Raw genomic sequence first — 15,010 nt, forward strand, 5'->3', positions numbered from 1 at the left:
TTATGCTATCTTCTTTATAAAGAAAAGAAACAAATTAAAAAATACCTACCTTTAATCCACAGTCATTCTTGCTAACCAAGAAAACAACTACTTTATACTACACAGACATACCAACATTTTGTTCCTAGGCTCACAGCTGAGCAGGATGCTTTTCCTAATTTTTTTCAAATGTATAAAATAGTGCTGTCAATATCCATTATGGCTTGAAATGTTCAAGCCCCTAAGGAAAAGTGTTAATTGTTGCTGCTCTTTGTCAACAAAATTAAAATTACAGCTATAATGCTCATCTCCCCATATCAGTTTTTCTCTGTTCAACTTGCCCTCTTATTCCTTCACCAGTGCCTCATCCAGAACATAATAGAATTTGGTAAGAAAAAAAAAAAACAGAGAGAAAAAGACTCTTTCACAAACATATTACCTTCAATTGATTACCGAAAATCCTGAGTGCTCAGTGTAGGGTGACAAGAAATACATGTAATTTGATGAGAGAAATTTGACACAAGCAACTAATAACACTGTGATTTTTTTCTACCAAAACCACAATTCACTTCATAATCCAAAATTAATCGAGTGCAATTATTTTGCAGTTTATAGACCATTTGAAAAAATGGAAGTACTTCATACCTTTGTTTATATCAATGAGCTGTTTCTTTTTCTTCTGACGTTCCAACTTTTCTTGTTCGGCTTTCTCTTTTGCAACCTTTGCCCTCCTAGTCTTCTCTTCCATTTCTTTTCTCTTATTGTTTTCTTTTACTGCTTCCTGTACATAGAAAAAAAGTTAAACAGAAATCCTACCATTACTTATATATTGGAGAACTTGTACAATTTTAATATTACATATCCACACATGCATGTGGGTGCTCAGAGACAAAAAGAAATCTTATACCAGATTCAAGGTACATACATATAATTTTTAGAAAAAAAAACAACAGTAATTCTAAGGCATTGAAAACATTTAGAAATAACTCAGGGTTTAATCAGCATTATGAAGGGCCATAAAATTAGGGATATGAATGTATACAGATTTAACAATAAATAGATTTTCTTTGTTGTTGAAATAGGAAGCAGTTTGGATATACGAGAAAAGTTTTAATATGGAACTATGGCTTAGCAAGTATTTTATAGTTCCATTATAACTTTTGGCTTTATCTGAAAAGTGGGGATAAAAAAACTACCCCATAAGATTTTTATGAGGAAAAATGGGATACCTTGATAAAATGCTAGTCTACAATGGTAGTGCTTGTGGTGGTAACAATTACATCTAATGGTGAAAGGCATGAAATAATAAGCCATATTATCACAGAGAAGATATATCTTCAAGTTTAATAGCTTTTTACATGCCAAGATCTTTAGAAATGCTGAAACATATTTCAGTCTATTGTATATTTTATCTTAAATAGATTATTTATGGAACTCAAGTAAATCAGTACATTCAAGTAGATGGTATGGGATAAAGTTGAAGTAAACTGATCAGCTAGAATAATAATATTAACTTCCTTTGATGTCACAGAACTCACTAATGAAGGTTTCTTCCATCAAGCTGTTCTGTTTCTTTTTTCCCATTATGATTGATTAGGTACATTTCACAACATGTACCAAGTATTTCACAAAAAATATTTTCTTCCAGAAACCCTGAAGAAAAGGACTCAATAACATGAACACATCTACAAGATTTTTCCTGGGGGTGTCTATAACGAAGTATTTTTTCTCCAAATTAGAAGACACAATAGTTTTTAAAGGCCCTAAAAACATTTTCAAAGAAATCTCTTGACTAATAGTCTCAAGAATTATTGGTACCTCTCCCTTCTACTGCCCCCGTCAGGCTGGTACCTCCAGTACTAGGTTAAGAGCACAAAAAGATCTGGTTCCAGTAGACAAACTTAAAAACTACCACTTAAAATAAACCAGAATAATAGAAATAGAATTCAGAGCAGGTTTTCGCAATCTAAGCACTACTATCATTTTAGTCTGGATAATTCTTTGTTGTAGGAGCCATCCTGTAAACTGTAACATGTTTACCAGCACCCCTGACCTCTACTCACTAGATACCAGTATCAACCTTTCCCAGTTGTGACAACCGAAAGTGTCTCCAGAGATTGCCAAATGTAACCCAGGTTGAGAACTACTAACCTAAGGAGTTTCAGAGAGGTAGTATATTCATAAAAAAATTATGAAGTGCCTGCTGTGCTGAACCCAGATTTTTTTCACAGATGTGGAACCTGAGTTCCCAATGAGTTTAATATTTGCTTAAGCTCACACATTTATTAATTGTGAATGTGGGAACAGAGCTTCTGTCTCTACTCCTGTTTTAGTGCTTGTTTTATTCTTCAAGGAAGAAAAGATAATGTGATATGATAACAAAACTGTAAGTAACCAAGAAAAAAATACATAAATAAGACATCATCAAAACTAAAAACTTTTATCCATCAAAGGACACTGTCAAGAAAGTGAAGCGATAACCCACAGAATGGGAGAAAATATTTGCTAATCAGTTTTTTTCTGATGACAATATATAAAAACTCTTCCAATTCAAAAATTCAACAACCTAATTAAAAATAGGCAAAGGATTTGAATTGATCTTTCTCCAAAGAAAATACAAGAGGGGACCCAAAAGCACCCAGATTTTATTTATAAAAAATTGTGTATTAATTCTTACATGTTTAAACTTCAGTCACCTTCAAAGTACTCCAATACACTCTTGATAAGGTGTATTGACTTGATGAAATCAATACACCTTATCAAGATATTTTTCCCACTGCTGAAAACAGTTTTTGAACTTGTTGATTTTGATGCCTTTTAGTGCTTCTGCCATTCTTTTGTTTTACCTCTTCCACATTGGCAAGGCATTTGCCTTTGAGAACTTTTTCATCCAGGGAAACAAAAATAGTCTCTCAGGGTGAGATCGAGTGAAGAGGGAGGATGGGGCATGGGGGTCATGACATTTTTGGTCAAAAACTGCTGAACACTCAGCACAGTGGGGGCAGGTGCGCACATAAATCACCCATCATAAAATGGGCAAAAGTGTTGAAAGAGTCTTAAAAAAAAATTCACTGAAGCCTAACATAGCCTCTCACAACACCACCATCTGGTACACTGATACAGATGGGTTCCTAGAACACTCACCTAGCAGGGGAAGCCTGTACTACAAGGCGCCTGCCCTCCAGATGATAATTTTGGTTTTGTGTCCCACGTCCTATATACATAGCTAATAACTACATGAAAAGATGTTTGACATCATTAGTAACTACGGAACTGCAAATCAAAATCTCAGTAAGGAACCAGTTCACACCCACTTGAATTGCTATAATAATAATATAAAGCAGATAATAACAAGTGAGGATGTGGAGAAACTGGAACTCTCTGTGTTACTGGTGAATGTAAAATGGTGAGTAATTTTGGAAAACAGTTGCTTAAAATGTTAAACAAAGAGTTGCAATATGACCCAGCAATTCCACTCTGAGATACAGACCCAAGGGGAAAAAATGTTCATACAAAAACTTGTACAAGAATGTTCATAGCAGCATTATTCTTAATATCCAGTAAGTGGAAACAACCCAAGTGTCCATCATCTAATAAATGGATAAGGAAAATGTGCTATATGGCCATATAATGGGATATTATTCAAGCATAAAAAGAATGAAGCATTCACACATGATGCAACATGGATGAACCTTAATATATTATGCTAAGTGAAAGAAGTCAGACACAAAAGGCCACATATGTTATGATTTCACTTATATGTAATATCCAGAATAGACAAACCCTTAAAGTCAAAAAGTAGATTAGTGGTTGCCAGAGGATGGGAAAAGGGGGAACGGGGAGTAACTGGTAATGAGTATGGGTTCTTCTGGGAGCTGATGAAAATGTTCTGGAATTAGATACTGGCCTTGGTTGTACAACCTTGTGAATATAATAAAAACTACTGATTTGTATACTTTAAAATGGTGAATGCTATATATAAATTATATCTCAATAACATTAATAAAAATTTAAAAATGATGTTTGGGATGGGTAGGATTGAAATAAAATTGTGACTTAGCAAAAAAAAAGATAATGTGAAGGCAACATATATTCAGGCTCTGATGCTAACAAGTTATATGACATTTGGTAAGTAACATAACAAGTTATAGGAAAAAGGAGGGAGGTTAACGTTTGTATATATTGGGCTAGCCAAAAAGTTTGTTTAGTTTTCTTCCATAAAAGATGTATTTTTCATTTTCAGCAATAACTTAATTGATTTGGATATTTTGAGTATGTTGTCTATCTCCTGTGTGGTATAACACTGACTGTCCTCGATAATGTCTTGATATGATCACTATCAATTTCAACTGGTCTATGTAACCGTGGAGCATTGTTCAGTGAGAAATCTCCAGCATGAAACTTTGTAAACTGCTTTTGACACATTTGATCAGTTACAGCACCTGCTCCACACACCACACAAATCTTTTTTTGTGTTTGAGTTAATTTTTACCTTTCTTGAAATAATAAAGCATCATATGCCAAAAATGTTGCATATTTTCTTCCATTTCAATATTAAAATGCCTACACAAAAATTCACCAATTTTGATAAGTTTTTTTAAGTGCATGCTGGTATGACAGCTATCACAATACAATCTAACAGAATTGTTTTGAATGAAATTAAAGATAACTAAGCGTTACTACAGCCATCTTACTAAAAACAAACAACAACAACAACAACAACAAACTTTTTGGCCAACCCAGTATTTTATTACTGGTCAAATCTCTGATTGGTAAATAGTCACCAACATCATGTGGCGGACTCTTCTACTTATTAATTAAATGGGCCATTTAACTGATGAGTGGTGCCAATTATGAAGCTAAAAAAAACAAAAACTACTAACTTCCATTTATGTTTCTTCTTTGTCCTGATAATAACAGCTACATTTTCATGAAATCATGTGCCAGGTGTTTTAAGTAAATAATTTCTAATCTTTATAGAAAATGTGCAAAGTAGTTATTATTTCTTCTCATTCTACAGATGTTGAAACTTAGGTTCAGGTAGGTTAAGTGAGACGCCCAAGGTTATTCAGTTACTTAAGTATCAGAACCAGGTGTATTCACTTACACTACCATGATGCCTTCCAAGTAGAGTTGCCAAATAAAACATAAAACACTCAGAAAAATTTTACTTTAAAATAAACTATGAATTATTTTTTAGCATAAGTATATCGCATATAATACTTAAGCTATCTTTGAAAAATTCATGTAACATTTGGGAACCATTGATGGTGAAAATTATTTACTGTGCATCTAATATTTGGGATATATTTATAATAAAAAATCATGTGATATTTGGGACACCTGATACTAAAAAGGTATTCATGGTTTTTCTGAAATCCAAATTGAAATGGGCATCTATTTTTATTTGATACATATGGCAATCAGATTCCCAAGACTGTGTTGATTTTTTTATAGACATCCTTTCACAGACTAAGATCATCTAATGAAAGCAGTAAGATGATTGCAAAAAACACACAAAAAGCCCAAATCTAAACCATATTTTCTGACTAGACATGTTGATGTAGACTGTTAGGCATTCCGAGGTTCATGGACTTGAATCACACTATTTCTGTAGCATTCTCCATATATTTCTTTTGTTTTTATTTATTGAAAATGGAATAAAGCTTAAAAATGTTTATATCTTAGCTGATACAATTGCGGTAGAAGGAAATAAGTCAACAATTAATATCAAAGGCTTGATAATGAAGAAATTTGGCATATGTGAGTAGGTTAAATTTCTATATGAAATGGGGGCTTGCTACCCACACTACAAAAACAATGTAAGCATAAACATAGTAAATGATGAAACAGACCGAATAATAGGCCCATTAGTTTACATCTTAAATGTTTCATGAATAGATTTAACTATGAATCAAGCACACCATTTGAAATGCCATGTGTAATCATAAAGAGACCAAAACAAAGGAGGAAAATACATTCCATGGTTTGTAAGTAAAGTCTATGTACAAAGACATAAATTTTTTTTTTCAAGCCACACAGACTGTGAAGTATAATTTTGGTCTTTGTGTCACCCATTCTGTCTTCATGAAGAGGCCTCATGCCGAAAAGAAGACTCTATTGCTCTTGTTTCTATTCTTTGGCTCGAGCTTTAAAAACTTAGGGGTGGGAGACATGTGCCTATTCAATTCTCTCTCCTTAAGGGAACAATTTAAAAGGGAAAGGCAAATCTTAACTATGGTTTTATATCAACAATCTTGAGTTTTACTAGAGTGAAAGATAAGATAGTTAAAAACTTGGTTTAACTCTCCTAAATGTGAAATCTGATGGGGAGAGAACTCTCTTTAGGGATGAGATACCAGTTCTTTCTTTTCACCTAATTCCTATAAACAAAACCTAAATAATTGAAAGAGTAAAAGCAACAGGAACAAATTTAAGCTCAGGTTTCTTTTTTTTTTTTTTTTTAAAGAACCCTTAAATAACTAGCTGTGATTAACAACACTTTATATTTGCTGAGCCTCACTAAACATTTTAAAATACTAACTTATAAGCACTATCATCATGAAGTTAGCATCAATAATTATTTCTTAGGGCTGGGAATGCCAACTGATTAGATTCTGTCAGTGTATAGGACTGTGTTCTGTTAAAAGGATACTCATTGTGAAAGTGTTTTGGTGGTAATTTCAAACAAGGTAGGAAATATTTACAGAAAAAAGTCTTAGTTTTACTGCATATCTATTTTTAAATTATATTTTATTGATTATGCTATTACAGTTGTCCCATTCTTTTTCCCCTTTATTCCCCTCTGCCCTGCATTCCCCTGGCTATCAGCATTCCCTCCCCTTAGTTCATATCTATGGGTCATACATAAAAGTTCTTTGACTTCTCCATTTCCCATACTATTCTTAACCCCAGCCCTGATTATTTTGTACCTACCAATTATGCTTCTTATTCCCTGTGCCTTTCCCCCCATTCTCCCCTCTTGCCCTCCCCACTGGTAACCCTCAATGTGATCTCAATTTCTGTGATTCTGTTCCTGTTCTGGTTGTTTGCTTAGTTTTTGTTTTTTTCAGGTTCAGTTGTTGATAGTGGTGAGTTTGTTGTCATTTTACTGTTCATAGTTTTTATCTTGTTTTTCTTACATAAGTCCTTTTAATCATTCACATAATAAGGGCTTGGTGATGATGAACTCCTTTAACTTTACCTTATCTGGCATATCTTTTAAGAGCCAGTAAAAAGTACAAAAGGACCCTGGCTGGTATGGCTCAGTGGACTGAGTGCCAGACCATGAACCAAAGGATTGCTGTTTTGATTCCCAGTTAGGGCACATGCCTGGGTTGCAAGCCAGGTCTGGTCCCCGGTGGGGGTTGTGGGAGAGGCAACCACACACTGATGTTTCTCTCCCTGTCTTTCTCCTTCCCTTCCCCTCTGCCTAAAATAAATAAATAAGTAAGTAAATAAATATCTTAAAAACATGTACAAAAGGAACAAAATGTAACAGATTAATGTCTCTAGGGTTTACTGCAAAATGTATTCATCAACCTAATTTTAAATTTCTCACTGAAACCTCTATTGCCTCACTGAAAAATATGAATAAATTAAAAATCTTATTTCCTTTGCTGTACATAATTAACAAATGAGACATATGGCCAAAAAAAAAAAAACAACTCATGAAATGCTAAGACTTATTTATTCCAATTAAACTTTGAGAAGTGGATAAAACTGGATGTAGCTCAGTTGGTTGGGCATCATCTCACAAACTGAAAGAATGAGAGTCCAATTCCCCATCAGGGTACAGGCCTAGGTTGTGAGTTCTGGTTCCCAGTCATGGCATGTTTAAGAGGCAACCAATTGATATTTTTCTTGCACTGATGTTTCTCTCCCTCTCTTCTCCCTCCCTTTCCCTCATTCTAAAATCAATAAGCATGTTCAAAAGGCTCGGATGCCAGCCTCAATCACACCAGGACTACATGAAGAAAGCATCTTCCAAACTTGATGTGATATTTGAGAATAAAAACCACCACCATTGAAAAACAAAACCATTCCTTCCTTCCATCATCTCCAATGGCTTACTATATCAGTGCTGACTACAAAAGCACTTTGCAAGAACTGTGATCTCACTGAAAGTCAAAGGTCTTTTTGAGGGATGGAGAAGTGGAGAAATTACTAAGGAAAAAGGATCTTGGAGTCAGGTAAACCTGGATTCAAATCCAAGCTCCCATGATTTATCCTAAAAGCTGTGTGAACTTGAACAACTTAGTTACTTTATTACTTCGAGCCTTAAATTCCACATCTGCAGTATGGAGATACTCAAATAAACTGATTGTTAAATAGATTAAGGGAATTAATGTTTATATAAAAACACTGAAGACAGTGTGTGATACAGAAGAAATGCTCAATACATGATGACACTGGTTATCATGTATAACAGAAACATCTGAAAGTTTGAATGGCAAGAATTTGGTCATTAAGACACAAATGACTACATGTGTTTTCAATGGTTTATTCTGCATAAGCCTGTCCCTCTTTTTTGGAATTCAAGAGGATGTGATCTATGACTAGAAATGCAGCATATCGACACTGTCTAAACTCGTAAGAAACCAGAGATTTATTTTCTTCTCTTTTGGGTTTTGGATCATCCTGGGTACCTGTGTGACTATACCTAGCAAGACTTGCAATTAATTCCAGTATCAGAAGCTGTACAAGAGTAGTCACATAACCTTAAAAGAATGTAAACTGGAAATAGCCTGGTGAACAAATTGATAACTTTGGTGCCAGAGGCATATTTTGATCACACTGCTAAGTGTTTCTTCATTCATCAGGGATGTTAGAAGGATTCTCAAGTAATACTGAGTAAAATCATTTGGAAACAATATAAAGAAACCTGCTATGTGTTACATTGAAAGTCTTTTTGTGCACTAAATATGTGTTACCAAGATATTATTTTTCATGAAAAGTAAAGGAAACAGGTGAAATTTTATCTTGGATTGTCCTAGCACCTGACACTCTATTAGCTTTAATCACACTGTGCTTTTAGAGGGTTTATGTTTTAACTTTCTTTGTTTTATGCTAGTCACTTCAGAATTTTAAAATGTTTTTAATTACTTCTTTTTAAAATAACATAGAACACTTAATTTTTTAAATTAAAGACAACTGTACTTGATCAACAATAAAAATAACACATAAAACATTTAAATTAAAGAACTGCTGACATGGTTACTGTAATTTTTTTCTTTTCTAGATAAGTATGATGGTTCTATGGCTTCATTCTTTTATGCGTTTTGTTCATAAGACTTCTAAAATTCCTGACCGATAATTTTATGTCCAGAGTAAAAATAATCAGAAAGAGTCCTATTTATTTTGTTCCTCTGAAGTCAGGGCCTATAATTCAAACATTCTAAGTAGAATAGCATATCCTTGTGAACACAGGATGGCCTTTAGGAGTTGAGAGATCTGGTTTAAATCCTAGCTGTCCAGTTGACTATAATGTTTTATCGCTTTGGACCATTTGTTTAACTGAGCTAAGCCTCCTTTCCTGATCTACAAATATTTGTACTTCATACTGTTGGTTTGCAAGTTAATGATAAATTGCATATAGATCCATTAAGCACAGTGCCCAGTACATAGAAAATGTTCAGTGATTGTTGGTGGGTTATCACTATTACATTATTCCACAGTTGGGCAATACCAATGTCCCATGCAATCCAGGGTGTGTATTCAATTTTGCTTAACTTAGGAACATGACCATATATGTGCATGCTCACTGGGGATAAGAAAGAATCCTTCAAGATATGGCAATTTTGCAGTATCATGTAAAAATATGAACTCACAAAACACATTTCCTCTCATACCTACAAACTTTGAACAAACAATGGTACTTGCCTGCCTGAGCCATGAGAAGAGAAAAAAAAATAGAGACAGAATAAACAACAGAAGTTTGGGGGGCATATTCTTGTGTTAATAGACCAAATTTGACAAATCTAAGAAATAAAAACATTGCTGAATATTTTGTTCTGTGGACCAATAATGAAATTCACATATCATCTTACTTAAGGTTCAATGCACCTAACAGGACTATTCACATAAACCGAGGGATAAAGTTTCCTGGAAGAAGGCAGTATTTTTTGTTTGCTTGGGTTCATTTTGGTATCATTTGTTTTCAAACATCTGGAGTTAGTTCTGTCATCTCCCTGAAAAAATGAAGCACAAACTAAAAAACAAACACCAAAAAACAACTTGATTTGGAAATTAGAGATTTGCTTTAATTTCTTTTGTGACTATCTGAGAATGCAGTATTCATTCGTTCTGCCTAAAGGTTTATGGACGGGTAAGGAGAATTAGCCTACACTCAATCCTCTACCCCAGGCCTTCCTAAGCTTTCTTATACTTAATTTTGCCATCTTTACTCATAGGAGGTTGCTAGTCTCGCTGAAAAACCATCTACTGAAGGAATTTTTAAAATTCTCACCCAAGGACATTTTTTCCATTGCTTTTAGAGAGATAGGGAGAGAGGTAAACATCAATGTGTGAGAGAAGCATCAACTGGTTGCCACCCTTACACAACTGGACCAGGGACCGAACCTGGAGCCTAGGTATGTGCCCTGCCTGGGACTCAAACCCACAACCTTTCTGTTACATGATGATGCTCCAACCCCTGGCCTGGGCTGAAAGATTTCAAATAGAAGATAAGATGAATTGTATAACCTTTTTGCTTGTTGGTGGGGTTGTCATTTAATTCCAGGCACAACAGGAGGCAAAACAGATAGGGAGGAAAAGGTTGTTCAGAGCAGTGAAGTAGGATTACAGCAGCACTGTCTTTTCTGTGCCCCAGAGATGTCCTGAGCATGACGATGAATATGAAAGGGAATTCTATCTATGATGCCTTTTCATCATTTTATCAAAATTTTTTTCTTAAAAATTTTTCCTTTCTTCCTTTCTAACACATTCTTTGCTTGAATTATTTTGGCAGCTAGTGACATTTTTGCAATTTGCTGCATGTGCCTGCCACCAAGGATGAGTTACTGGCAAACACAAATCCCAACATCTATTACCACTAAGTGATGTGTAACATGGACCAAGTCCCTAATTTGTTAGTATAAGTGGATGAAAATCCCAAAGAATACCAAAGATAAATCAGGACTCATAGACTCTTCCTGATCTTTCTCGCTCCTATTTTAGAATGATTGTGTCAGGTGACAAACGGGAAGATTTGAGCCAAGGTGAGTTGTTTAGCATTTGAACAGACAATTGAACAACCAGATGATAAGAGAAAAAAATCTACATAAGATGGTGGCAAAAACTCATTAGATTTTTCAGCTGCAACTAGGGACAAATTAAGGCTTTCCATTAAAGAAAAGAATCCTACACTTTAACATCAAACAATACTAGATATTCCCTTCCTATAGTTGTTCACTGTGTTTAAAGGGTGTATTGGATTGAAGGAGTCATGACAAGTGCTCAGGGCAAAGAATTTCCAGCTGCAGCAACTGTACTCTGAGAATCAGTATCAGTGAAGATTTTATCAGTACTGTAACACTGCTTAACTTGTTATTTCCCATAGATTTCCACTTATTATGGTACAAGTGACCTATAAGGTCCCTCTTATGCAAGATCTCATGAATATTTCATCAACCAATCAACTGCAATTGTAACTGACAGGTATAGCTTTCTCACTGGGTAACTGAAATCTTGATTAGCTTGCTCAAGTACTTAAGTGTCTCAGGAATACACATTGCACACCTGTATTGATACTGTAGTTAGATGGGGATTAAAGACATGGTTATTAATCTACATAAATATGGTATTAATCATAGTGGGTCATAGGTAACTTGATAAACCAAATCAAACAAAATAACACATTTTTTGCCTTCATAGATTCCTGAGTCACTGTGTCCCCTCCTTCCTTTAGACCAGACTGCTCTCTCCCCATATCCTTCCTAGACTACACTGCCCTCACCCACCCTTTAATTTTTGCCTTCCCCTAAAGCTCCTTCCCCCTCCTTACTTCTGCCTCTCTTCTCTCTGTATGTTAGTCTGTCAGAGAATCCATCTATTCCTATTCAGAGCTGAGGAAAGCCCTTACAGTACCCTACAAGGCCTTATGTGATCTGGCCCCCTCCTACTTGTCTGGCCTTATCTTCCCCTCATTGTTGTGTCCCAGCCCACTGGTCTCCTTTTCTCAGCACCATTACATTTGTGTTCCTTCTGCTCTCAGCTTCATCATGTCTCTGCTTAAAAGTCTCCTTATCAGTGAGGTATTCCCCTGATCGTGTTACATAAAAGAACCCCCCAACAAACTCTCTGGCTCCCTCTTCCCTAATGTAGTCTTCATCACATAAAAGGTCAAAACGTAACAACACTTTAGATACTGTTCACATTTTCTGAGATTTAGCGGCCTGGTCTCTTTATATAATAGTTTTCAGCCAGGGAATTATCAAAACAGTAAATTACCGAGAATATCTCTACACATAGTTCCTTGTACACCTTTGATGTCTTAACTGTAAAAAAATCTTAGTGTCCTTGAAATAAGCATTACTCATCTTTGAATGGTAGGCTTCTTCTTAATCATTAACAGGTTATGGTTCACTGAATCTATGGTTACTTTAAAAAATATGCCAATAGTTAGTGTTTCTGAGGCCTGATATCCATGCCATTTCTCTCACTGACATAGTTTAACACTCTGCAGTGAAAATTCACTTATGCAAAGATTAGTGTTTACAAAGAAACTTCAAAGTTAAAAGGAAAGATGTACCCTCATTTTGAAAATGAGTATTTATTGTGAATGAGATATTTTTAGGATCCACAAGCATCAGTAAGACACAGCTTTTCCTGCAATCTTTTGCTTTAAGACAAATCTGTCTGAGGTCTGGGGAGGAAAGTTTATATGAAAAATTCCTTGAGTTTATTTGTATAAATGACTGCCTTTTGGCAGATGGGAGACTCATAGAAGAAACTGATCTGCTCCAGGTGAAAGAGCCGTTAAGTAAATTCTAGCACATGTTCACTGAAGTAGTCCTCTTGTATTCAGCATGACTTGCTTACTATTCGGCCTTCGTAGAAAACAAATAAAAAATTAGTGTATCTTTCACATGCTGTTCATATCCTGAGGTTTGCCAGACAGACAGATCTTTGCACCCCAGCGTGGTTGTGAAGAGAAATGCAAATACAAATTATTAAAATTGACAAGGCAAAAAGACTATTATGTGCAAATTTTATTGAATATTAAACTTGCAGTTGGTTACAAAGTGGTCATGCACTGATAATAAAGGCTGGCTGTGATCTCCAAGGCCTTCTATTAAAATCTGCCTTACAAATGCAAAAACCTGTGATCTGAAGTTGGAGGGAAAACTGCCTCTCCCTTCACAGTCTATTAGAATGCTGAACTCCGATTAGCTGGAAGTTAATCTATATTCTGTAACATGGATAAGGTGTCAAATGCTGCAGGTTTCTGCAGATAGATTTTTCTTAGGAAGTATCTGAGTCTCCCACTTTCCATCTGGGGGAAAAGAAAAACAACTGAAATGGACATGCTTTTATGGGCCTCCACTTGTTTCAAGTCCACAAAATGCTTTGAGCACCTATAGGAAGTTAATCTATAACATTTTAATTAATGTTATCTTTAACTGAAGGGACAAAATGAAACTCTAAAGTGACTGATATAGTACTTCAATGGCAAAATGACCTGGAAAGATATGGGTGGGTGGAAAGGACAAAACAATGGTATCTTACAAGCCTGAGAGCTGAGTTTACTGCCTACTACTGTCACCAACTTAGAAGATGGAAGAGGCAGTGCAATCAGTAAGGTTTTGATAAGACCAATTTGGGTGGGTGGAAAAGCACATGGAGACTTGGAAAAGAATATCAAATTACCTTGACAAGTAGAAATATAGAATCAGACAGGAAGGGCCATAAGGAAATGCTTGCTGTAGTCTTCTGCCTATGAAAAGGGTTTCTTGACCTCCTGTTGAAACCTCTGTTGTTGGTTACTCACTTCTAAAAGAAAATACTTCCTCATGTCTAAATAAAAGCTGTAGGTTTATTAAGCCTGTATCGTGTCTATTGGTCAATAAGAAGTAAAAACCTGGTCAATATCATACTTAATATTTTTCATACAGGTGCAAGTTGTCCCCAGGACAAGTGGTGCCTAAATTCCACAAAAGTAAAGCTAATCAATCCTCAAATGCAATGCAGGTGCATTTCCTAGTTTGTAGGGTAAGGGTTTTGGGGGAAGGGCAGTCAGAGGGCCCCTCAGGATAATTTGTTTGGACCACAAATTAAGCCATTCAATACCATCTTCTAGAATAACTCTATCACAGAGAGTTCCTTTTAAAAATTTATAATGTTAATACTTTCCTCTGGGTTTTCTCTCTACCTGTTGGACTTTTTTTTTAATTATAGGCTTCTTTCTTCATCTTTGTATGCCTCCGCCCCCCAAAATAATGGACAAATCTGGAAACAATAACTTAAGAGATGGGCTAACCAATATCTAGTGTAAGGATACTCCCAGTTTTCCATGTTCTCATTCTCCTAACATATCTTAGCACTTGTTTTGTAACATTTTAAAGTACAATTGTAAATTTATAAGATTAGTTCCAATATATCAGTTTAAATCACTAATCCTGTTTTTCAAAAACCACCTTGGGAAGCCATTAAATCATTTTGGTGAGGGCCCTTACTCTGTGATTGTAACTGCTCGTTCAGAATTAACTGCAGAATCAAATAAAATTGGTTGCATTTTAGAGTCACAGTATTTTTGACCAGAGGTTTTGTTACCCACTTTGATTGTACATCTTATTCATAAAACTTGGCTCATCACTTTTAGCTATTTTCAAAAATTAAATCCATTGTCAAATTGCAAATACTTAGTAACCCTGAAAAAATCTAAACCACATGGTTCATAACCTTTAGGGCAAATCCCAAATAGGTATTTCCAAAACATTTAGGGATATACAATTACTTTTAAATTAAAAATATGGGGGAGTAAAATTCCCCCCCCTCAAACTCTACACATTTCTGATTTGTCCTAACAAAA

General features: G+C 35.2%; 1 protein-coding gene across 2 annotated transcripts in view; it reads right to left on the bottom strand.

Moving 5' to 3' along the window:
* DIAPH2 (diaphanous related formin 2) overlaps positions 1-15,010 on the bottom strand; it is an 881,199-nt gene that overhangs the window by 229,989 nt on the left and 636,200 nt on the right. For both annotated transcript variants that reach the window (XM_045817492.1, XM_045817491.1), the window contains one exon: positions 625-760. In XM_045817492.1, coding sequence (XP_045673448.1) covers positions 625-760 — 136 coding nt within the window. The remainder of the gene's footprint in view (positions 1-624; positions 761-15,010) is intronic.

This window comes from Phyllostomus hastatus, unplaced genomic scaffold (assembly GCF_019186645.2).
Source record: "Phyllostomus hastatus isolate PE091 unplaced genomic scaffold, TTU_PhHast_1.1 phas_scaffold_28, whole genome shotgun sequence".
In the NCBI taxonomy this organism is placed as follows: Eukaryota; Metazoa; Chordata; class Mammalia; order Chiroptera; family Phyllostomidae; genus Phyllostomus; species Phyllostomus hastatus.